At 54.5% G+C, this 22,624-nt stretch overlaps 1 protein-coding gene across 1 annotated transcript in view; it reads right to left on the bottom strand.

The window, feature by feature from the left end:
- The window catches only part of LRRC20 (leucine rich repeat containing 20), an 86,748-nt gene that overhangs the window by 15,657 nt on the left and 48,467 nt on the right, over positions 1 to 22,624 (bottom strand). The window contains exon 4 of the mRNA XM_080823658.1: positions 9,644 to 9,811. Within this exon, the coding sequence (XP_080679784.1) occupies positions 9,644 to 9,811 (168 nt within the window). The remainder of the gene's footprint in view (positions 1 to 9,643; positions 9,812 to 22,624) is intronic.

Here is a 22,624-nt window from a genome sequence, read left to right as displayed (position 1 = left end):
CTTCCCAGTTGGATTTCCAGTCTTTGCTCCGCTGTCCTCTCCTTCCCCCCTGCTGACGTCCCTGCTCCCTGCCTATATCCCCTCTTCTTGAGCCACCCCCACCCCGCCCCCAACCCCAGGCTGTTCCAGGCCTCTTTTAGGGCTTCCAAATGCCCAGAGAATGACGGGTTCGTTGTCAGCTCTAAATGTCTACCATTTGCTCCCTCCACAGGCAGGGTGCATATGGAGGACCTGAACTGTCTAACCCGCGGTGTGTATGGCAAGTGTCTAGGGGCGGGGCAGGATATGCAGATGGGAGATTAATCACCTCTCCTAAAAGTTCTTCTTCCTTGGTGGGGGTGGGGGGCGAAGTGAAAATGGCTCCTTTGAAAAATCCTTCTCCATGCTTGCAAAATAAGGTTGCTAACACTAACTTTACAAAACTGCTCAGGTTTAAGGCCATTGTCAGAGAACTAAGACCTCCCTGACTATTGGAAAAAATAAGAAAAAAAGCTCCTAAGATAACCACCAGGTAGGAATGAGCTACGTAACCCACCCCCAGGGAAATCAGCTTCTGGGAAACAAAACTTAGGTGGAAGGTAGGAGATGGGGAGATCAGAGCCAGTGGTGTGCTGGCTAATAGTTTACAATCCACTCCCCGAGGAGGATGTATATGTATATGCAAATGTATAGCTGATGTATAGCATCTGCCGATGTGTCCTGCTGCAACATACTCCCACTGTGGCCAATTTCAAGCTACTTCACCTGATTGAGCACCCCCAGAACACAGGGGAGCCACGTTGAGAAGTCCACCCCAGGACTGCTGCATGAAAGATGCTGGCGCTCAGGCCAACTCCACACTTAAACTAGAAATCTCTGACATAAGCTTGTACTCTGGGAACTGGCCCACTGTTTTATCACCCGTATGTTGGTGGTTGCCTTTGGCTTCTAGATCAAGTTCCTTCAGAAAATGCTAGGTAAGCATGCTGTGCCACGGGCAGGAGAGAGGAATTTGTGGGCGCTGGGGCAGCAGAGCACCATGCTCAGGGTGGGGGACATGTAGGGGACAGTAGGGTTGGTGTAAAAGGGGAACCCCAAGGGAAAGATGCAAATCCACAGAGCTCACTCCTACCCCCCTTCCAGCCAAGTGTCAGCTGTCAAGGCCAGGCTGTGGCTTTCCTCATTCTGATGCAGCTACAGACACACACAGCGAACAGACACTGGGAGGAGGAGGAAGGTTACAGCTTCTTCAGGAGGGAATGCGGGTGATGATGGAAGGTCTGGTCCAGCTCCACGGTTCTATCATGGCTGCATTTTGGAACCAGCTGGAGAGTTTGAAAAAAATCTTCAAGCCCAAAACCCACCAGCAGAGAACCTGACTTAATTGGCACAGAGTGTGCTCCGGACTTGAGGGTTTCTACAAGCTCCCCAGATGATCTGAATGTATAACTTAGCTTGAGCACCACTGGTCTTACCTGTGAGGCTTAATGGGAGAATCTGGTAAAAATCCAAAATAGCACTTCTGTCCTTACATCCTTCTCTCTACCCCAAGGGAGCTACCTTCTGACCAAAGTTGTGTGTCTCAGCTGTGACATCGCTGCAGCTTTTTATCTCCCTACAGTGATGTGCAAAATCTGCTCTCCCTGCACAAAGCGAGGTCCTGAATAACCAGAGTTCTGCGGCAAGGCTGTTTGGGCTGGAACCCTGGCTCTGCCTAGGCATCACGGCCAAGTTATTCAACTTCCCTGTGCCCCAGTTTCCTCGCCTGGGGAGAAAGACCGTACCTGCCTTACAAGGTTGTCATGACAATTCAACAAGAGCACACTTGAAAAATGCTTAGAGAAGGTTGGACACGAAGTAAACAGTCCCTGAGTACCAGCGGGCGTCACCAACCATTCCACAAGCCCTGGGAGACCACGGCACGTGCTCCGCGCATCTCTGACTCTGGCGCGGCGCCTGGCACACGGCAAGCTGTTCGATTGGAAAACGACCATTGGCGAACCAACGGACATTTCCAATGCCTCAGTTTGTGCCTGTGCCCCCGCACACCGTGTTCCCTGAGTCGGGCTCATGCGGGGCTGAGCTCTGCGGCTCGGAGAGAAGGGGCTGCTCTCCAGCACACTCTGGACAGGGCCAGGAGGCTGGCTGGGGACTGGCTGGCTGGCTCATGGAGCATGCAAGCGTTTTGTTGTTTTAAACAAACGTCGAACAACCCCTTTCTTTCTTGCTGTTTCCCTGTGTGCTGCCGACAGAATGCCAAGAGCATCCTGGATAACTGGAGGTTCCCAGTAATCGAGGCTTTACCACACAGTGGTTGGCACAGAGAAAGCCATTCCGTTTGGGCAGAGACCCAGGGTGTGAGGTGTTTTGCCCAGAGACCCACTTCCTCGGTCCCTGTGGGCAGACACACATGAGCAGAGACCGAGAACAGGAGCTCGCCTCCCGCCACGTCCGGGGGCGGGGGGCATGCCTAACTTGCACTAATTGCTGTTACAGCCTGTTTGTTTACTCTCCCTCATCCTGGCTCTGTGGGCGGCCAGTGCTCCCTGCATTGTGTGTCTGATGATTACCTCCCCAAGCTGCCTGCCAGCTCGAGGGATGCCTGCACCCACTGCTCACTGCCTGTGGGCACAGCGTGGTACTCTGTGGTGCTGGACAAGGGCATGCCAGGACACGGCAGGCGTCTGCCATGGCACTCAGTCATTGTCCCCTGGGCCCTGTGACAGTGCTTGAGGGAGGGGGCAGGGCAAGGCTCAGACAGCTATCAGCTGGCTGTGCTCAAGGGACAGCCAAGCTCAGTGCCCAGGGTGGGGACTGGCTCCATGTTCCCCTAGTCCGGGTTGGAGCCCCAGGCCCAGACTTAGGAGAGAAGTGCCAGGGGTGTGTCTTCATCCTCCCAGACCTGCCAGCCCCATCGAATCCCTGCCTGGCTTGAAGGCTGCACCCAGTGATCACCCCCTCTTCTCAGCTACTACGTGTCCTTCTCAAATCCCTTCCCACCGGAAGCAAGAATGGTACCAGGAATGACACAGCAGCCTGCTACAAGGTGTGTGTGTATCTGGTGGGGGTAGGTAAGGTGGGTTTCAGGGGACCTGGGTGGGTGCCATGATCCTGGCAGGGGCTGGCCACTCAGAATCCTCTGGAAGGACAACTCTGGCAAATGTTTCTTGGCCAGCTGAGCCCTGCCCTGGATGCTGTGGCCACTCATCAGCCTCTATCCAACCCTTAGGTGTGGCCCCTGCAGCCTGTCCTGGCCCCTGGGTAATTGCAAGAGGTCCAGCAGGCTGGAGGGCAAGGAGCGAGGGAAGAGGCTGAGCAGGCCACATGAGGTCGGGACTCCACGCTGGAATGGCACAAGGACCAGCAGCTGGTGGGAAGTGACTGCAGTGAACCCGGACACCAGCTCCAAAGGGGGGAACTGCCCTCCCCACTCTGCAGTGGGGATGAAACAGAGGTGTGCAGAGGGGAGGTGAAGTGTTCATGCTAATGATGTAAGTGGGGCTCCGGCCCTATGCCTTTTGAGCTACAAAACTCTGCTTTTGTGATCACCATGGTGGAGGGGCTTCCCTTCTGTCTGGAGTTACAACAGGCAGGTAGGCAGGCCAGGGCAGCGGGGAGTGGGGAGGACGGGGAGGGAGGTAAACTCTAAGAAGCTGGAATTCCCTGCCTGTTGTTCAAGCTTCCTCCTGGGCCCAGGGTGGGTTTGGAGGGCGGCAGGTGCTAACAGATCAAGGCACGTGCCCTGGAAAGCTGGGGAGATGGAAGCGCCCCCATTACCTCACTGCCTGGTTGGCCAGGAGGCAGGGTCTTGGGTCCAGAAGCATTTGTTTCCCTACTCGCTGCTCCCTTTTCCCATGGAGTGTTGGTGGGCAGGAAGGGCTGGTGCAGGGTGGGCGGCAAGCCCAATCTCTCAAAGCCTTTGCGGCCTGGACACAGCTCCTCTCTGGCCTGGCAGTTCGGACGGACCGGGACCAGGGCCTGGCTAAACCTGGAGTGGGATGAGGTGGAAACTGCAGGAGCTCAGAAGAGATAACCAGCTGATTCCACAAGTTACTTCTGCAGCTCTGGGCACAGGCTGCTGGCGGAGCAGCGTGTTGGCACTGGAGGGCACAGAACACACCACTGACGCATCTGTGGGCACACCAGACCAGCCCCCGCCCCTAGCAGAGCCCGGCAACCCGGCAGGGAAGGGAAAGGAGGGCCAGAGGCCAGCTTCTCGGCTTAGGGGCTGACAGCCCTCTCACAGCAGGCAGCGAGCTACAGAAGTCGGTCCTCTTGGACACCACCTGATAATGAGGCCTTGCAGTGTATCCTCTCCTGGGAGAGCTTTCTCTGTAGCCGCGGGCTCGTTCCAGGGCTGAGGGAGGCCAGTGGGCCAAAGCTGTCCCTTTATAACCTGCCAACTTGTTTGTGGGTGCCTACCAGACACGTGGCATCCCTCACTTGTCCCTTCACACAGCTACCCACACCCTCCTCTCCCATCGAATGAAGCCACATGGGCTTCGATGGCCAAAGACCTGGGTGAGAATCCCGCCGCCACCGAGTCCTTGTGCGGGCTGCCTGACCTCTGCAAGCCTCTCTTCTCAGCAGTCAAGGGGTGGTCCAGAGTCCTAGCCAGAAGAGAGGCTGGAGCGGGTTGAATGAGATCATTGCAGGAGACCTAAGCTAGGCACCCAGAGCGATTCGGTTTTGCAAAGTCTGTGCACTTCTGTCTTTTTAGCTCAAATAGAATATTATTTCTGCTTCTGCTCATACAGGGTTTTCTCTGTTTAAAAAAACATTTTCTAGGCTCTAGTGAAAGAACTAGGGAGACTCCCCTGCCATCCCACCAGAGGGACCTGTCCTGCTCACTTCACCTCCTCCAGGAAGTCCTCCCCGCCCCGCCTGTAAGGGCACCACTCCCTCAGCGCGTGGAACTCAACACGTCTGCCCCGTTGCCACACAGGTGAGTTCCAAGAGCAACCACAGTGAAACAAAGCCTCCTTCCCTCTGCCCGTGACACTGATCGCTTTTCTCTGTGGCACAGACAAGGCTGGAACAGCCGTGCAAACTTCGGGGAGGGCGACCGTGAGGTCCTGGCTGGCATCCGTGCCCCCAGGCTAGGAGGACAGCGGAGGAGGCTGCCTTCCTGAGGATCTCTCCTCCTGCTGGAGGCCAGGGCAGAGCTGCGGCTGCCTGGAAGGATCTGCCCTCCCCTGCCGGCCGGAGAAAGGAGAGGATGCTGGGACCCAGGGCCCAGGCGTGGGCCTGGTGACTCCTCAGCCAGCCATGCTCTCTCCAAGTCCCCACGGTGTCCCCACTCCCATCCTTGTATTGCAGGGACAACAGGAGTCCTGTCCTTGGGGGAAACCTGCTGTGTGAGGGCTGGTACCATGGGCCAGATAAACTACAACAAAGGACTAAAGCCTGCGATGTGTGGGTGGGGCCCAGATTCTCAGTCAGCACACGGATGCCCCTGCCCCCGGCCTTTGTTAGAAATGTGGTTTCCTTGGCCCATTTGCAGAGATTCTGACAGAGGACCTGGGAGCCGTCCTCTCTAGCCAGCACTCTGGGGGGACCGGGATGTGGAATCTGTGAGGCTTACAGAGCAGTTGTGCTTAGGGGTGAGGTACGGGGACAAAAGCACAGCTGGTGGCACCAGGTGGTTTGTGTGGGGGGAGTCTTCCCCCAGCACTTCCCAGCCTGCAGGATGCACAGAAATCACCTGGGGATCATGCTCAGATACAGGTTCTGACCCTGAGGCACAGGTATAGAGCCTGGGGCTCTGTATTTCTTTTGTTTTGTTTTTGAAAGATTTTATTTACTTATTTGGCAGAGAGAGCACACAAGCAGGGGGAGCAGCAGGCAGAGGGAGAGGGAGCAGCAGGCTCCCCGCTGCCGAGCAGGGAGCCAGGTGCTGGACTCGATCCCAGGACCCTGGGATTACAACCTGAGCCAAACGCAGATGCTTAAGTGACTGAGCCACCCAGCGCCCTGTGAGAACGTGCCTTTCTAACGAGCTCTCAGGCGCTGCTGCCGAGACCCCACTTGAAGAAACATGAATAAGAAGTGAAACCGCACGGCCCAAAGCATCCGTACAGGACAGACACTGTGCGCTTTCTGAGTTCTATTGCTCTATGAAATTCTTAGCAAGCGCTTGTTTTCCTGTGATCTCTGGCTCTCTCTGGAACACTGGGAAGAAGCCCCGTGAGTTGAGGGTCATGGAGAATTAATTCTACATTAACTGAAAGAGTCCCCTGCTTAGCGACAGGAAGTCTCTTAAGTACTTGATTTTCTCCTCTCCCCCACACGTTCCAGGAGCCTGGTGGGAAGCCACGCAGGATCAAATTCTAATGTGAACTTCATGTGGCTCCTGCTTCCACGTTCCAGTCACGTGCGGCCGCTGCCAGGGCCAGAGAGCCCGCTTCTGGGTGTTTTCACAAGACAGGTGATCTAGCATGTCCTGACATGACTGAATGTCACCTCCCCTGGCTCGCCTGGGAGCCCCACCTCACAAGGACACGTGACCCACTACGACTGTCCTGGTGGCTCTCCCACCCAGATAGGGGTACTGGCTGCTGCATGTGCCAGGGGGCCAGCTGGTGCGGGGGGGGCAAGTCCCCTTGATCTGCACCGTTTTACGTTCCCCTACACCTGGCCCAGACCTGCAGACTCGGGGTGGCTAGGTGGAGGTAGGGAGCAGGGCGGCTTCCGAGATGGGGATAGGGAGATGTCGCGCACACAGACTGGAAGACGGTCTGTACCAGGTGCAGCCCCGGGGCCACCAGGCCCACCCAGACGCACGGCCTGAGTGAGGATAGCCAGCTCCCGGGGAGCACCAAGGACTGGCACCAGCACTGGCTGGCGGTTGGCATCAGAAAGCAGACGGGAGCATCCCTGTCTCTCCCAGCCTACGGACTTAGTGAGGCCCCTCCCTGCTCCCCTCCATGAACTGGAGCCCCCATTCTGGGCCAGAGAGGAGGAGGATCAGGTAACAGCCCTACTGAGAAAGCAGAAGAGGATGGAGTTGCCTCGGCCTCTCTCAGAGTGCTGCGAGTCTCCTGGGCTCCCGGGGGCCAGGCTGGAGGCATCCTCGGGGCGGTCCCTTCAGACAGTCTACTGATGCACATGGGGACTCGCTTCCAAGCTGCCCGTTCTCTTCTCACCGAACTAAAGCTTTAAAGCAACCCATGCACCTCAGATGTATTTCTCAGAAAAAAAAACCAAAATGTTTCCAACATCTTCTGTGGGCTCTTCCGGGGGGAAAAGAAGCCACGATTCAGGCGTCCTAAGCTCCTACTACAATTTTCCCAAGCGATCCTGCAGGAGACGAGCTAAAAGTGCAGCAAGGGCAAAGCTATTTCAGTAATGAAGGCTGGCGCAGCCGCCACCTTCCGCACTGGGATCACGGCCCCCTCTGTGCGGCCGAACTAGGAAGGCGGGCCTGCCACGGCTTTGCAAGTTAGAAGCAATCCGAGAAATCGGGATGGATCAGGGAGAGGCAGAGAATGGAAGCGAGGAAACTCCAGCAAGGTTACAGGAGCCGCCTCCATGGGCCCCTTCTCTCCGTGGCGGGCATGTGGCAGAACAGCCAAGGCCTCCTGCAGCAGAGCAGGTCCTAGGATCAGTATAGCACCTCGGGGAGCCTCTGCTGCCCAGGGCAGTCCCCAGCACCCCTATATCCCCTGCACCTGGCCAGGCTGGCCTGCACCTCTGCTGCAGGTGGACCTGGCCGGAAACAGCCCAGGGCCTGATGCCTCTTTCACCCGGCCCGCCATATGATAGGCACCTGGCCACAACGGCAAGGGAAAATCTCTTCGAGCCAAGGCTTCTGCATCTATCAGATGGGCCTTGGCCCTGTGCCTGAGCATTCTTGGTTAAACTGTAAGAGGCTCCCACATGTAGTTGTTACTGTCACTGTGCAAAAGGAAGAGATATCTACACAAGAGAATGAATCAAAACAGCCCACCTTTGTTGTGGGAGCTGCTGCTGCTGAGGGATGTCGTGGGCCTTGTGGGAGGGGAAGGACGGGGGGATCTGGACCATGCTGTGCGCCCCGCTTCCTACAGCAGCCAGCACAGGAGACCATGTGCCCTGCTCCCTGGCTTGGGGCCCAGCTCCCTTCTGGGGTGGGGTGGGGGAGAATCTCGGTTTAAAAGCAGAGAAGAAGCCGGGGCTCAGAGAGGTGACATGGGACTTCTGAGGCTGCCGTTGGGAAGAGGGTGGCCAGCGCTCACCCTCACCCGCTGCCCGAAGCTACAGCTCTGGGCTCAGCATCAGCTGGCTGATGCCCCTGCTTGGGAACTACCCCCTTCGGAGAAGCAGCAGAAGGAAGCAGAGCCATCAGCAATGGGGTCAAAGACCAGGAAGCAGAGGAGGAAAGGCTCAGCAAGGAGGGCCTGGTCGAGGATGAAGGGCTCGGGGCCAGTGATGGCAGCATGGGAGGGAGGGAAAGCTTCATGGTGGAAAGGCCCTTCTGCGAATGCTCCTTCCAGCTAATGACAGCACAAGGGCTCAAGGGATGGGTGACCAACTCTGGCGCAAGGTACTCAGGGATCCTGGTCTTGGGAGGGAAGAGACCAAACCAGAGCCCATCCGCGGGGCTTTCAGAGAGTCCAGAAAAGGAACCTCATCCCAGGCATCCGGCGGCACCTCTACCGTCTCCCTGTCCGACCTGATGCCCTCTCATGACTCCTCCCAACCTTGGTCTACTCATCTGTAAAAGACTGGATCCCAAACCTCAGAGGTTAAGTAGTCCCACGCCCCCTCAGCCAGGGCCAGCGTCCTGCTGGCAGCATTGCTGACAGATGGGATGCTCAGCACCCCATGTCGGTGACAGGCACTCTCCATCCAGCTCCAAGCCACTGGAGAGCTCTTGCTTTTAGTCAAATGGCATAATGGCTGTGAAAGCAATTACAAAAATAAAAGCAGCTCTGAAGGGCGCTATTATGGACACTGCCAACATTAGAGGCGACATGAGCGGGCACCAAACGGGGCTGAAGACAGGCTTCTGAGAGAGCCAAGGCAGCTGGAGGAGGGAGCCGAGGAGGTGGGGCTCCTCTGTCAGGGGAGATCAGGCAGCAGTGGGAAAGGATGCTCAGATGGAAATGCCTCAGGAGGAGGAAAGGACCACTCGCTGGGCCTGCCCTCTGCAGAAGGCAGAAGGCGCTCTGAGCCCAGGAAGGAGACCCTCGGGTTCTCTGGGGCGAGTGTGTGTGTGCACTGGAAAGCTCCGAGAGGCTCTTCTGAGCACGGCTGCCTAGTGGCTCCTGGGTACTAACAATTTAGAGCTCACTGTGGAGGCCAGGGCGGGGGGAGACGGGGGCCCTCAGAGGGGAGTACATGGATACAGCGTCCCAGCTGGAGAGTCTGGGAGGCAGCCTGGGCTGGCACACAGAGAAGTGAGACAGAGCTCGTAGGCCAAGGCAGCGTGCTGGCTCAGGGCAGGCCGGGAGGAAGCCAAGGCCTTGCACCTGCCAGGTGAAAGCAGCGGTCCATCCCAGCCCCAGCAGGCGGCAGGGTCTCCTAATGCTTCCCTTCCGAGGCTCAGTGCCTGTGCTCAGGTGTCTCAGACCAGAAAGCTCACCCTTACCCTCTTGTCTGACCCAAAAGCCCTACGTCCCCATCAGAGGGAAGAAGTGCAGGCAGTGGGAGCTGCAGAAGCCACATGGCCAGGGCCGCTCACCCACGATGTCGTTCTCCTCCAGGTTGATGGTCTCTAGTGCTGGCAAGGTGGTGAGCTGCTCGGGGAAGTCACGGAACTGGTTCCGGGAGAGGTCGATGGCCTTGAGGTGCTGCAGGGTGCTGACCTCATTGGGGAGGCGGTGCAGGAAGTTCCCTTCCAGGCGGAGCTCTGCCGTTGTGGGGGGAAGAGAGAGAGCAGTGAAAGGGGGCAACCAGCCACAGGCAGTCTCCCCAAGGGGGCTCAGCTCAGTCCGTGTGTGTGCAGGAGGGCCTGCCCCACCATGTCAGCTGGGCTCCTGCGGGGCTTGGCTCTCTGGAATGGAAGACTTCCCCGACAGGAAGCTCGGCCTAGACAAAGGGTCAGGATGGGCTGGCTCCTCCCTCAGACAAGGCCTCAATTCTGGGCCTCACAGGAAAGGTCAGGGTGGGCAGTCCCTGGACTCCCCACATCCATAGCCCAGCCGAGGGACATCACTTTCTAGCACCTTCCCTGCTCGAGGAGCCACCAGGGCTGGTCAAGGTCCTTTTGTGTCATGTGACCCGGCTCCCCTGCTCGGCCACAGACGAGGGTGGTCCTCCACAGGAGTCCCTCTGCTGGGGATAGGGGAAGCCAGAATGCTGTGTTCTGCAGAGAGAAGCCGGGGTGCGGGGGGTGGGGGAGCCTGGGCAGGGAGAGGGATGAGGGGCAGAAACCAAGAGTCAATGGGGAGAGAGCGTAAGGCAGGGCCGTGCGCTCCCCACTGCCTGGCTCACATCCCAGCTGTGCTGCCTGAAAGCTGTTCCCTCCGTTATGGAACCACGTTCCATCTTAGTTTCCTCATCTGCAGACGGGGATTAATACCACTACCACCAGCCTCGTACTGTTTGTCATCAGGGAGGGCCCTCCGTTGGCGTGGGTAAAGCATGTGGTGTGGTACCCGGCACACGGTGAGTGTTCATACACGCTGCCGTTCCCACCGCAGCACGGGGCTCTACGAAGATGGGAGAGTGCCAAGGGCTTAGCACGCGGCTGGCACACAGTAGATGCTCAATAAACACTGGGGAACAGCCTAAGGAAGCAGAGGAAGCCAGCTGGCAGCAGGAGAACGGGGGAGACAGAGAAGCAGAACCATCACGAGCCCGAGATAAAGAGGCTGGGCCAGTGGAGGCCTTGGTTCCCGATGCTCTCCCAGCCCCATCCACATGGGACCTTGTCGTCCCCCCCTCCTTTGCTACCTGACTCAGGCACATCCTGTCACCTTGTCTGACCTAAAGGAAACCGAGGCCCAGAAATGGCAAGGGACCTGAACAACGACCTCACTCTTCTCCCCGGGACTGGTTTCGCGGGCCTGGGACTGGTGGGGTCACGTGGGGTCCTAGGCTCAGAAGGGTCGCACACCTGAGATTGAACGTTCTATGCTGCCATTCTGAGAGTCTTTATTTTATCCTGGAATCTGTGTTTGATAAATAGAGCTGGGGTCATGGAGAGTCAGGACGCCCCCTGCCTCCCCAGGACACGTTCTCAGCAGCCGGCTCTCCTTACCTCTGGGCTGGCCTCACCAAAGTATGTCTGGTAGGGGGCAGCTGGGGACCGGGTCCAGGCAGGAGGGAGCCTCTCATCCTCCCCGACCCAGGTTTGAGCACGTCCTGAGGTAGAGGCTTAAAGATCCTTAAGGGGCGCCTGGGTGGTTCAGTCGGTTAAGCATCCAACTCTTGATCTCAGCTCAGGTCATGATCTTGGGGTTATGGGATCAAGCCCTGTGTCGGGCTCTGTGCTCAGTGGGGAGTCTGAGGGTCTCTCCCTCTCCCTCTGCCCATTCACACATGCTCTCTCTCTCTCAAATAAACAAATCTTTAAAAAAAAAAAAAAAGATCCTTGAGATGCGGGCTGAGCCTTCCTAGATCCCATCCCTGGCTGGGGGAGAGTTCAGGGGTCCCGCACACCGTGGGAGCCATCAGCCTGAAGGTTCATGCATGTGTGCCCTGCATCACAGGGACAGGAAGGGCTTACGCACCTACAAGAGGCTGCCCTCCCTGCCTCCCTCCACCCAAACTTTGTGAGCCTGGCTTGAATCTGTCCTGGCCCACTCAAGGCACCCTCTAGAGATGGGTCACAAAATACGAGTTGTGTAATTTCTTAATACATACAAGTTAGATGCTCTGATACCCGCATCTCAAACCGGCAGTGTATAGTCTAAAGATGAAAGGTAAAATTCACACGAATCATTTAAAGTGTTAATTTATCCTTACACAGAAGGACCTTCAGTGGCAAATGAAAAGCACCGTGACGCCCTGAGAGCGACCTCGGGAAGAAGGGAAATGCTTACGTACCTTTAATGGCAATTCTCTCCTGCTTTTTGAATGAGGATCCTGCATTTTCATTTTGCACCGGGCCCCAGTGATTATGTATCTGGCTGTGCTCCTCCCTCCTCCCTCGGGTCCTCCAGGATGCAGCCCTGAGCTGTGGGAGATGAGCTGCTCTCAGGTGCCAACGGCCCCTCCCAGGGCTTGGCAGTGAGGGCAAAGCCCCCCGCCCTGGTCCCTGTGCACTGTCTGTACCCCCACACCTGAGTACTGGCCACACCCGGACCCCCGCTCTGCCATGCTGGGGCTCAGGCAGACAGGAACTGTACCTGATTCATCTTTGTCCCCTTCACCCAGCCCTCTGAGGGGCACGTTGTGGTCACTCAGCAAATACCAGATGACTAACGGCTCTTCCCACCCCCAACCCCGGGGGCAAAGAGATAAAGCTGGGGGCCTAACTGGTCTGCCTCTCATTTTCCCACCTTTGGGGACATCCTGAACCCAAAGCTCCATCAGCAGAACCACAGCTCGCCCCCCACAAACCCAGAGCCCCCCCAGCAGCGAACTTCTTAGATGGCCACGCCTTAAACCAGAAAGCACCCCTATCCAGATCACATTTACAAGGTCGCCGTGTTGGAAGGGATGCCGGAGAGCGTCCGGGCCAGTGCTTCCCAGGCCTGCCTTTGCCAGACATTCTGAGCATGCTGCTGCCTCGGGGTCTTTGAACCTGTAGTCCTCTCTTTCTAGAATGCTCCTGACTGGTGTATTTGCAGCGCTCGTCCTTGTCCAATGTCACTGTATCTATACTAGGGTCCCCTCCCACGGGTTTCTGCCCCCTCCCCTGTAGTCTTTCCCTCCAGAGCATCCATGGTCACCTAACGCTGACCTGTTGGCACACTGTCTCCCCTGTTACGGCCGGATCCGCACAACGCTGGGGCTTCGCTCTGCTGTGGAAAGGTGCCCACAGCACAGCGCCCGGTCTGCGTGGAGGACTCCGTGTTGGAAGGGTGTGCAAATGAATAAATGAATGAATCAGAGTATCACCCTTACAATTTTGCCAAACTTTTGTTCCATGTATACACTTTCTCTTAAAATTGAGTCGGTCTTTTTTATTACGTAAAAATGGGAAAAGTTGTTATTACTTTCCATAAGAGTAATGTTACTCAATGTTCACTGGCCGCTGAGGCCGGATGAGGACTCTGGGCCCTCAGTGCATTTACACCAGCGGAGGGTGGGAGAGTGGAGGGCAGGGGGTCGGCTGCCTCCCAGAGGCTCTCCAAAGCCGCATGCCTAGAAGGAACATTTGTTCTCAGATGAGAATTGGCCCAATTTTCCTGACTGTTCGGTTCCTGTTGGGTGTGTTTCCCTGAGCCGTCATTTTCTGAGAATCTGCCTGCCACGCTCTGTGTGGTCTGGCGGCCGCCACACCCCCAAGCCCCCAATTCACAGGCCATCTGCCAGTGCAGGCTGTCACAGGTCCCTCAGGGAGCCTGTCCGGCCCCCACGAGGTAGCTGCTGGTGACAAAGAGGGCAGTCTCGAGGGCACGGCGCCATGTGCTGAGCTCGGTAGCACGTGCCAGTCAGTGTTCTAGCAGGGAGGTGGCAGATGTCAACCGTCCCCAGGTTTGTTTTCATTCCCATGGTCAGGAATGCCAACTCTGGGAAGGCCTTCCCACACCTAGGTGCAGGACCCTCCCCTCCTGGAATGTGCCGCATTCCCCCAGCAGCTCTCACCCGCTAGGTGACACAGATGTGGCTGGGATACAGCCCCACATAGACAGGGGAGGCCATAAGGTACGCGTGTGACCATGCCAGGCTCCGGGGTCTGGAAACTGTAGGCTCAGTCAGGCTCTGCCACTTCCTGACTACGTGACCTTGGGCAAATTGTGTATCTTGGCCTCAATTTCTTCATCTGTAAGAGGAGGACAGTACTGGACTCTTCTATAGGACTGCTGTGAATTTAAGTGAATTAATACACGAAAAAGTCTCTGAACAGCGCCAGGCACACAGTCAGCCCTGTGTAAGTATGTGAGACAGACAGATGGATAGATAGACAGATGTGGCAGATGATGTCAGGTACTGCCAGTGAACGCAGGAGTCCAGTTAGGAAGGAGTTACCTGCTAGGCGTGTATTTCTAACTGCCCAAACTTGGAAGAGAATGCTCTTTGCCTGAAGCGACAGTGAACACGGAGGACTTTGGGGAGCAGTGGGGAGCTGAGAAGCTATAGGGGTAGGGAAAGGAATCTCCCCTTTCTTGGTTTTGTAATCCTCAATTTTTTAAAAAAGATTTTATTTATTTATTTGACAGAGGGAGACACAGCAAGAGAGAGAACACAAGCAGGGGGAGTGGGAGAGGGAGAAGCAGGCTCCCCACTGATGAAGGAGCCCAATGTGGGGCTCGATCCCAGAACCCTGGGATCATGACCTGAGCCAAAGGCAGATGCTTAACGACTAAGCCACCCAGGCGCCAATCCTCAATTTTTGACATGTTCCAAATTGCTATTTAAAAAAAAAAAAAAAAAAAAGCCTTTCATGAAAGCATTTTGGCCCTGAGTCTGATGACAGCCCCAAACTGGCTCATAACTGGGAGAAGCAGCCACCACTACAGGCAGCTACTGGGTGCCCAGCACCAGGCCTGACATGGAGAGGGTGCTCTGGAAAGACTTGACAGATAAGGAACAAAAAGATTGCCATAGGCTGACTTGACCACAAATGCCCCAAATTCTTCCTGCTGCTCCCAGCCTGGCACAGGGCTAACCCTGAATCATGGTGTGTGTGAATGTGAACAACCCGTCTGAAATTTGATAGGAATGAGTATTGCCTTTTCCCAGAATGGGGTCCAACCAAATGGAGTCAAAACAGAAAGTCACGAGGGCCAAAGGAGCTTAGGAAGAAGAGCCTGCTGTTCAGAGTGGTTCTCAGGCAAACCTTTCTGGAGGCAGGAATGTCTTGTTGGGCTTGTACTTTTTAATTAATCATGCTGGGTGACGGTGCAGTCTTGGCCTTCTGATAACCTAGGCCCTCCATAGGTAGGGACTTGACATTTTGTAAAGCTTGGAAGAGTTAAGTCTTTCATAGGTCTGTCATCATTCTCTGCATTCAACTCTGCTTATAAAGTCCTTCACCTACCCTTTTGGAAGCAGCCCACAGTGTTTTTGGAATGAGACAGATCCGGTGTCAGATTTCAGCTGCCCCACTCCCTAGCTGTGTGATGTTGAGCAAATCACCAAACCTCTCTGAGTCATTTCGTTCATCTCTAAAAGAGATGATAAAAGTCACCTCTGCCAAGGTGCTAGGAAAATTGAAGGTGATGATACATGTACAGTGCCTGGCACATAGTAGGTGCTCAATACACACTTAACTCTGTCCTTGCCTAAGGTGTAGGAAAGAGAAAGGACATAAATCATTTTACAGTCCAGAAAACCCAGATCATAGGAGTGTGGTGGCCCACTGCCCCAGGGTGACCAGGAACCGGAGAGAGCAGGGGTTTGATAAGGGTCAGGTCTTTCCATCTACTGAACCCATAGCACTGTTCCGTAGTTCCAGGCCCAGCTCCAGAAATGTGTACTGAGCTTTCCAGGCAGAGAGAGCTCCTGTCCACCTGCTCCTCCCCCAGCCCGAAGAGGAGGGCTGGTGATTCTATAAAAGCCTCCCAATGATGTGCATTCTAAGAGCATGAGAGGGAAGAAGATATGCAGAGCCCTTGAGTCATAGCTGGGGCGAGACAGAGACATAGAGAAAAGCTACTGAACAGCTGGAAAGAGACGGGGCAGGACATGCAGAGCGTTTATGAGTGCCATCAGTCAGATGAAAAGCTTGCCAGCTCCCTGGCTCTGGGGGACACCTCCAAGCTGATCCTGGCAGGGCTCCCAGCAGAGCGGCTCGCATCGTTCTTCTGTCCTGAGCATGTGCCAAACGGGCTTCCCATAGACGGGTCTCCAGCCTTTCTCGGACTCTGCCCCTCCTTCCGCTCCACCCAGCCCTGGCCCCATCTTGGTGTCTGGACGCTTCCCCCTTCCCGGACAATAGGGGGGTGCTCATTCCATTTCCCCTTCCCTTGTCTGTGAATCTCCAGGAACACGGGGAGCATCTGTACATAGACCCTGTCTGTGCCATCATGATGCTCAAGGCAAGTCAGGGCCCAGCCCTCGGTCATCACTGAGGGCAGCAGGAAGCCCCTGTTGCAGAAACCAAACGCCACACCCAGTGGAACTACAGCATTTTGTTGTTTTAGCTCCTGAGATTTGGGATTATTTGTTCCTGAGGTGCAGCTGGCCCATCCCAACTGATATGGTTTGTTGAACTTCAGATGCATATCCTTGCTTACAAAAACAGCGCACGCCCGTAGTAGAAATATAGACATCAAAAAACATGGGGCAGAGGAAGATGAAACTCCCATGTATTTTCACCCCTAGAGAGTATCAGAGTTGTTTGCTCTTCATTCTTCCATATTTTTTTAAGTATATACTCACGGATGGATGGATAGATTAAAAAAAAAACAACAACAACGCAAAAATGTAGGGGCACCTGCATTGGTTTTGACTCAGGTCTTGAGCCCCAGGTCAGCAGGGGGTCTGTTTCCCCTCTCCCTCTGCCCTTCCCTCACTCCCAAATCAATCAATCAATGTTTTTTAAAAATGCCATCACAGACTATACACTCTTTTGAGACCAGCCCTTTTCACTCGACAGAGCTTAGCAGCCTTCCAAGTCACCGCTCACTCATCCTCTGGGGATCACGGCTCTAAAGATTAAGAAAATTGTGGATACAGTCAGCCCGGCCCCAGCTTCCCGCCCCCCCAGGAAAGGCTGCTCTCTGAAGGCCGGCCTTCTTTAGCGGCAGGCTCTTGAAGAGGAGAGGCTCCAGCAACGAGGCGGGGCTGGATCTGCCGGGAAGGTGGCCTCTCTCACAGCTCGTGAGGCCCCAGGAAAGGCAGATCTTGCACCCTTGGCAGAGGGGTCCTTAAAGGCCTTAAGCTCATTAAAGGGGCTGCACTGAAGCTGGGGCCGAAGGGGGGCTTTCCACTGCTGAGCTTCAAAGGGAGGCCTGGAGGTGCTCCTGTGAGGCCGTGTCAGGCCCCTCGGGTGAATCGGTGAATCGGGCTCCTGTTGCCTTTGCTAAGTGTTGCGGTGCTAGGCTGGAGTTGGGGAGGGATTCCAGGAAAGAGCTCTCCTGCTGGACACCAACAGTTCGGCTCATGGGTTCTGGGGCTGATAACAAGGACATGGGACATGGGACATGGGACACCTGGGTGGCTGCGTCTGCCTTCGGTTCAGTTGGGCGTCTGCCTTCGACTGAGGTCATGATCCCAGGGTCCTGGGATCGAGTCTCACTTCGGGCTCCCTGCTTGGTGGGGAGTCTGCTTCTCCCTCTGCCTCTGCCCCCTGCTTGTGCTCTCTCTCTCTCTCTCTCTCTCTCATGACCTCTCTCTCTCACATGGATAAATAAAATATTTTTTAAAAAGGTAATAAGGACACTAAAAGCTCTTGAGCACTGCTGTGTTTCACGTGCTTATTCTCGGGGCTTCCCTGAAATCAACGTGTTCATTTTCTCATAACTTATGAGCCCCAGTTTGCAGAGAGATAAAGTAATGTGTCCCAGGTCAAACCCCAACCTCTCCCCCAGGTATCTGACTTTCCTCCTCCAATTCCCAAAACCAGGGTTTGAATCCCAGCCAGACTCCCCGAGAGAAGTAGGCCCCTCGGGCACCTTGTTTTTTCCAGCGCTGCTTCCCTAACCCTGCCATTCTCAGAGAAGAGACTCAGCAAATCCCTACTTCTGACCTGGATGGAGTCCCTCTCCTCCTGTGTCTGTGGCCCCCCGAGAAGGTCTCCCGTGCCGTGGACAGCAGGGCTGAGAGGATGCCCTGAGAGAGGGCTGTGAATGGCAGACAGGCTGCCTGATAGACAGGATTAGTTAAGCAGCCCCTAGACACTCAGCCTGGCACTTGAACATGAAATGGATACCCTTTGAAAAGTAAAAGCCCTCAATCAATGGAATTCTTTCTGTTAAGGACGTATAAGACCCATGAGACTTAATTCTTGGATTCTGGAGCCTTTGCTGGAAACAAAATTGAAAGCAAACATTAAAGTAGGAATTGAAAGGGAAAATAAAAGATAAGGTGGGTGCGGCTGGGACACGTGACTTACAGGAAAGTCACTGAGACACGGTGCCACCGGAACAGCCCACACTCCCTCGCTTGACCCCCACTCACTGGGCACCTGCCATGGGGTTAACTGCTGCATGACCATGGGGAGGGTGCGGGGAACAAGCTTATACACGTGTATGTGGGGGGGAACACAAATAAGTCAGATTATTTCAGATGGCTAGGAAGGCACTTAAGATCAGAGTGAGGAATGAGAAGGAAAGAGCCCAGGGGAAAGCTATCAGGAAATTACACGTACAAGGCCCCAAAGTAGGGAAGACCTGACACATCCAAGGAAAAGAAAAGGGGGCAGTGTGTCGGGAGAGGGGAGCAAAAGAAGAACAGTGTTGAGGGGGTGGAACCAGGTTAGACAGGACCTCAGAGACGTCTGGAAGACAGTGGGTTTACTCTCCGTCGGATAGGAAGCCAAGGGAAGCATTTCGAGAGTAAGTCTGCATGTTTTGTGTTGATTTTGTATCCCTGGGAACTTGCTGAACTCGTTGATGGGTTCTAGGAAGGTTTTTTTGTTTTGATTTTGTTTTGTTTTGTTTTGTAGATTCACTGGAGTTTTCTATGCAGACAATCATGTCATGTGCAAATAGTGGCAATTTTTAAAAAAAATATTTTATTTACTTGAGAGAGAGAGCGCGAGCGCACACCCACAAGCAGGGGAAAGGGGCAGAGGCAGAAGGAGAAGCAGGCTTCTCAAGGAGCAGGGAGCCTGATGCAGGGCTCGACCCCAGGACCCTAAGATTATGACCTGAGCTGACACTTAACCGACTGAGCCACCCAGGTGCCCCAAAAAGGGGCAGTTTTATTTCGTAATTTCCAATCTATGCCTTTCTTTATCTTGTCTTGGTGTAGTAGTTAAAACTTTCAGGATGGGGGCAGATATCCTGGCCTTGTTCTCAAATTTACAGGGAAAACATTTCAACATTAAGTCTGATGTTAGCTATAGGATTTTTATAGATGTGTTTCACCAATTTAAGGCACTTCCCCTGTACTCCTAGTCGGTCAAATGCTTTATCTTTGTCAACAAATAGGATCACATGATTCTTTTTCTTTAGCCTTTGATGCGATAGAAAACACTGATTTTTCAAAAGCTTTTCAAATGACACATCTGGAAAATGAATAAATCTCACTTGCACATCTGGAAAAATGAATAAATCCCACTTGGCTGTGGCATGTAATTCTTTTTATACTTTGCTGTATTTGATCACTAATATGTTGCTGAAAATTACTGTGTCTTAGTTCATGAAAGACACCAGCTGATAGTTTTCTTTGAAGACCATCTTTATCTAAATTTGAAATCAAAGCTCAATGGGCTTCATAGCATGGGCTGGAAAGAATGCCCTTCCTTTCTCTTTTCTGGAAGAGGCTATGCAAAATTGATGCTAGTTCTTGTTTAAACATTTCCTAGAATTCTCCAGTGAAATCAACTGGGCCTAGAGAGTGATTTTTTTTTTTTAATTTACATTCAATTAGCCAACACCTTAATTTCAGATGCAGTGTTCAGTAATTCATCAGTTGCGTATCACCCCCAGTTGGGCTAGGGAATTTACGCAGAGTTTACAAATGCCACATTGTTCGCAGTGGACTTGGTGAGTTTTGAGCAGGAACCAAACCAAGGAGCAGCAGCTCCCAGGCCTCCATTAAGAGGGAAGGGAGGCAAAGCACACAGGTTTCTTGGGAGGGAATCCACCACACCCATTGAAGTTCTAGCCCTGTCTAACCCCCGGACGTTATGTCGCCCTACCCTGGATGCCTGAGGTTTTCTCTGATGTGTCCATGTCAGAGGAAGAACAGAGGTGTGGTGAGACCCCAGCTACCCGGTGCGCTGGGGCGCTAAGCTTCCAGAAACCCACCGCAGCAGCCACGGCTGGCCCTGCTGCTCACCCCGGGGGGCCATGACACACTTCTACATTGTTGAGGCACAACAGTGCACCGGCCTGGCCTGTTTCTCTTGTAGACGCAGAGGGCTGAGGTCCTCTGGCCCTAGGGGGCTGTGTGAGTGGGGGTGCCGTGTGATTCTTTCTGCTCTCTCTTATGCCAGGGCTCAGAGTCCAACAACCTGGGCTCCCAGCACGGATGGGGGCTCTGGGAGGAAACCTATTCCGTCTGGCTCCCAACACTGTCCGAGGCCTAGGAGCAGCCCCTCATGACATTCCCTTATTTATCATCCCTGCTGAAGTGTGCTTTCTGGTGCCTGCTTAATGGACCTCTCCTTCCCCAAGTTCTTCTTATTACTTCCGCATCCTCCTCATCTTGGACACCCGCCAGGTCTGACTCCGAGGCCTTGGACTGACCCCAGGGGACGGAGGAAGCCTGCTGATTCCATGAAAGGGCAGACGAAGCCGGCCTGCAGTAATTAGGCAGCTGGGCAGCGAGGGACTGTGCCGGCCCCAGAAATACCTGCCTGCTGAGGATCCATCAGCACCTTGGCTGTGACCCTGCATCAATGAGCAATCATGTTCCGGCCTGCAAGGGCCCCCCTGCGGGGCGACGGGCTGGTGGGGTGAGGCAGTCAGTGTCCTTCCATCGGCCCACGCTTTGCACACAGACAGCTGCTGGCCACAGCGAACAGAGGGGCCAGGAGACAAGTCAGGCTTCTAAAAGCCACATCTGCATGGACGGACAAAAGGAAGGGGTGGGAAACCGGGTCTGGAACCCATGAAAGCCACGTTGCTAATCATCTGCCTCAGGAAAAGAATAAGGGGGGGTCTCTCTGCCTACTTGTGATCTCTCTCTGCCAAATAAATAAATAAAATCTTAAAAAAAAATAAAAAGAAGAAGGGGAGTCTCGTTGTATCAACAGGGGCCACCTGCTAAAATATACTGCTAAGTGAAAAAGACAAGTCGCAAAACAAGAAGCTCCACAAAGGGATTCTGGCCATGGGCCCACAGTCCCAACCCTCCTTCCTCACTGTAAGGCCTGGGGCAAGTTCCTGATCCCGTCCCTGCCTCAGGTTCCTCATCAGAAACAAAGCGATGATCAAGGTGGAGATTTAAATGACTTCATACTTGCAAAGTGCTTTTCCCAGTGCCTGCCCATGGCAATACACCATAAATGTGACCAACATTTAAATACATTTATGTTCACACTGGCACGGATTATCTCTAGAACTGGTAAAGTAAGTTGCCTATGGGTGGAGGAAATGGGTATCTGGGGATGGGAATAAGAAGAAGACTTACTCTCCCCTATTTCCCTCTCTGACCCTTGGAATACTGTACTGTGTGTGTCCACTGCCCATTCAAAACAGAACAGGAACCGCAAAGGAAGCCTTACAGTCTTATAGCGACTAGAGAAACGGACGGGGACTGGAGTGCTCAGAGCAGTTCAATCATTTGCCCAAGGTCACACAGCTGGGAAATGCCAGGGCGAGGTTTCTGGACCCCAGTGGTAAACCAGTTCCTCCAGGGTCCTAGCACAGTGGCTGGCAAAGTGCGGCCACAGACAGCTGAACAAATAAGGAATGGCAGAAGTGCCATCCATCAGAGGACCGGCTGAGAAATGCCGAAAGCCACCCACGGATGGCTCGGGGTATCTCTAGTCCTTCAGGCCTTTTGGACTGAGACTTTGCAGTAACTCCCATCAAGAGGTAGAGCCTAGTTCCCCCCTCTTGAACCTGGGTTGGCTCCATGACCGCTCTGACCCATGAAATGCAGCAGATGTGACATGCAGGGACATCAAGCTGGGCACTACCCACTTCCTTCCTCGAGGAGTCCAGCCACTGTGCTGTGAGGAAGTCCAAGCAGATCCGAGCCCGCAGGGATTGAGGCCCTGGAGGCTGAGGGACCTCCCTGCCCAGACAGGTGACCTCAATCTACACTATCAAGCAGAACCGCCAGCAGAGACGAGTCGGCCCACAGAGCTGGAGGGAAGAGCACACTGTTGTTTGAGACCAATTAACCTTAGGGTGCTTTGACACGCAGTAATAGAGCAAAAAAACAGGTCTTCTGTTGCCAAGGATCCTCCTGGAGCAATGCATGCTTGCCTAGACCTTCTAAGGACAGCTGGTCGCATCCTGCCGCATCCTAGCTTGGGGCTACACTGGAGAGGAAAGCAGGTCTCCTGCTCTGCCCCACCGTGACAGTTCAACCTGCTACTGGGGGTCTGAGCAAGACACACAGAAGAGTTCTGAGCGCCAGCTGCCTTTAGCCCGTGTGCCCCAGGAGGGATCAAACGCTGGGAGGCACCAAGGGAAACACACCGCAGAGAAGGGGCCATGGGGGGTCTTTGGAGAAGGTTTCCCCTTCGGGGCACAGTCCTGGCTCCACAGTGAGGTCGAGTGGGAGATCAGGAAAAGCAAGCAAAGTGGGGACACTGAGGCAGGAGCTCCCTGCCACTCTGTTGTAAAGAATGACTACAAACTAGGCGGCGTAAAACAAGACACGCTTCTCGAAGCTCTGGAGCTCAGAAGACCACGGTCCGTCTCAGACAACTAAAAGCACGTTACAGAGCTATGCACGGTCTGGAGTTTCTAGAGGAGAGTCCGCGCCTTGACCTTCCTGGCTTCTAGGCCCTTGTGGCCATACTGCTCTGGTCTCTGCTTCT

Source organism: Martes martes (genome assembly GCF_963455335.1).
Source record: "Martes martes genome assembly, chromosome: 14".
NCBI lineage: Eukaryota > Metazoa > Chordata > Mammalia > Carnivora > Mustelidae > Martes > Martes martes.
This window is presented reverse-complemented; position numbering and strand designations above follow the sequence as displayed.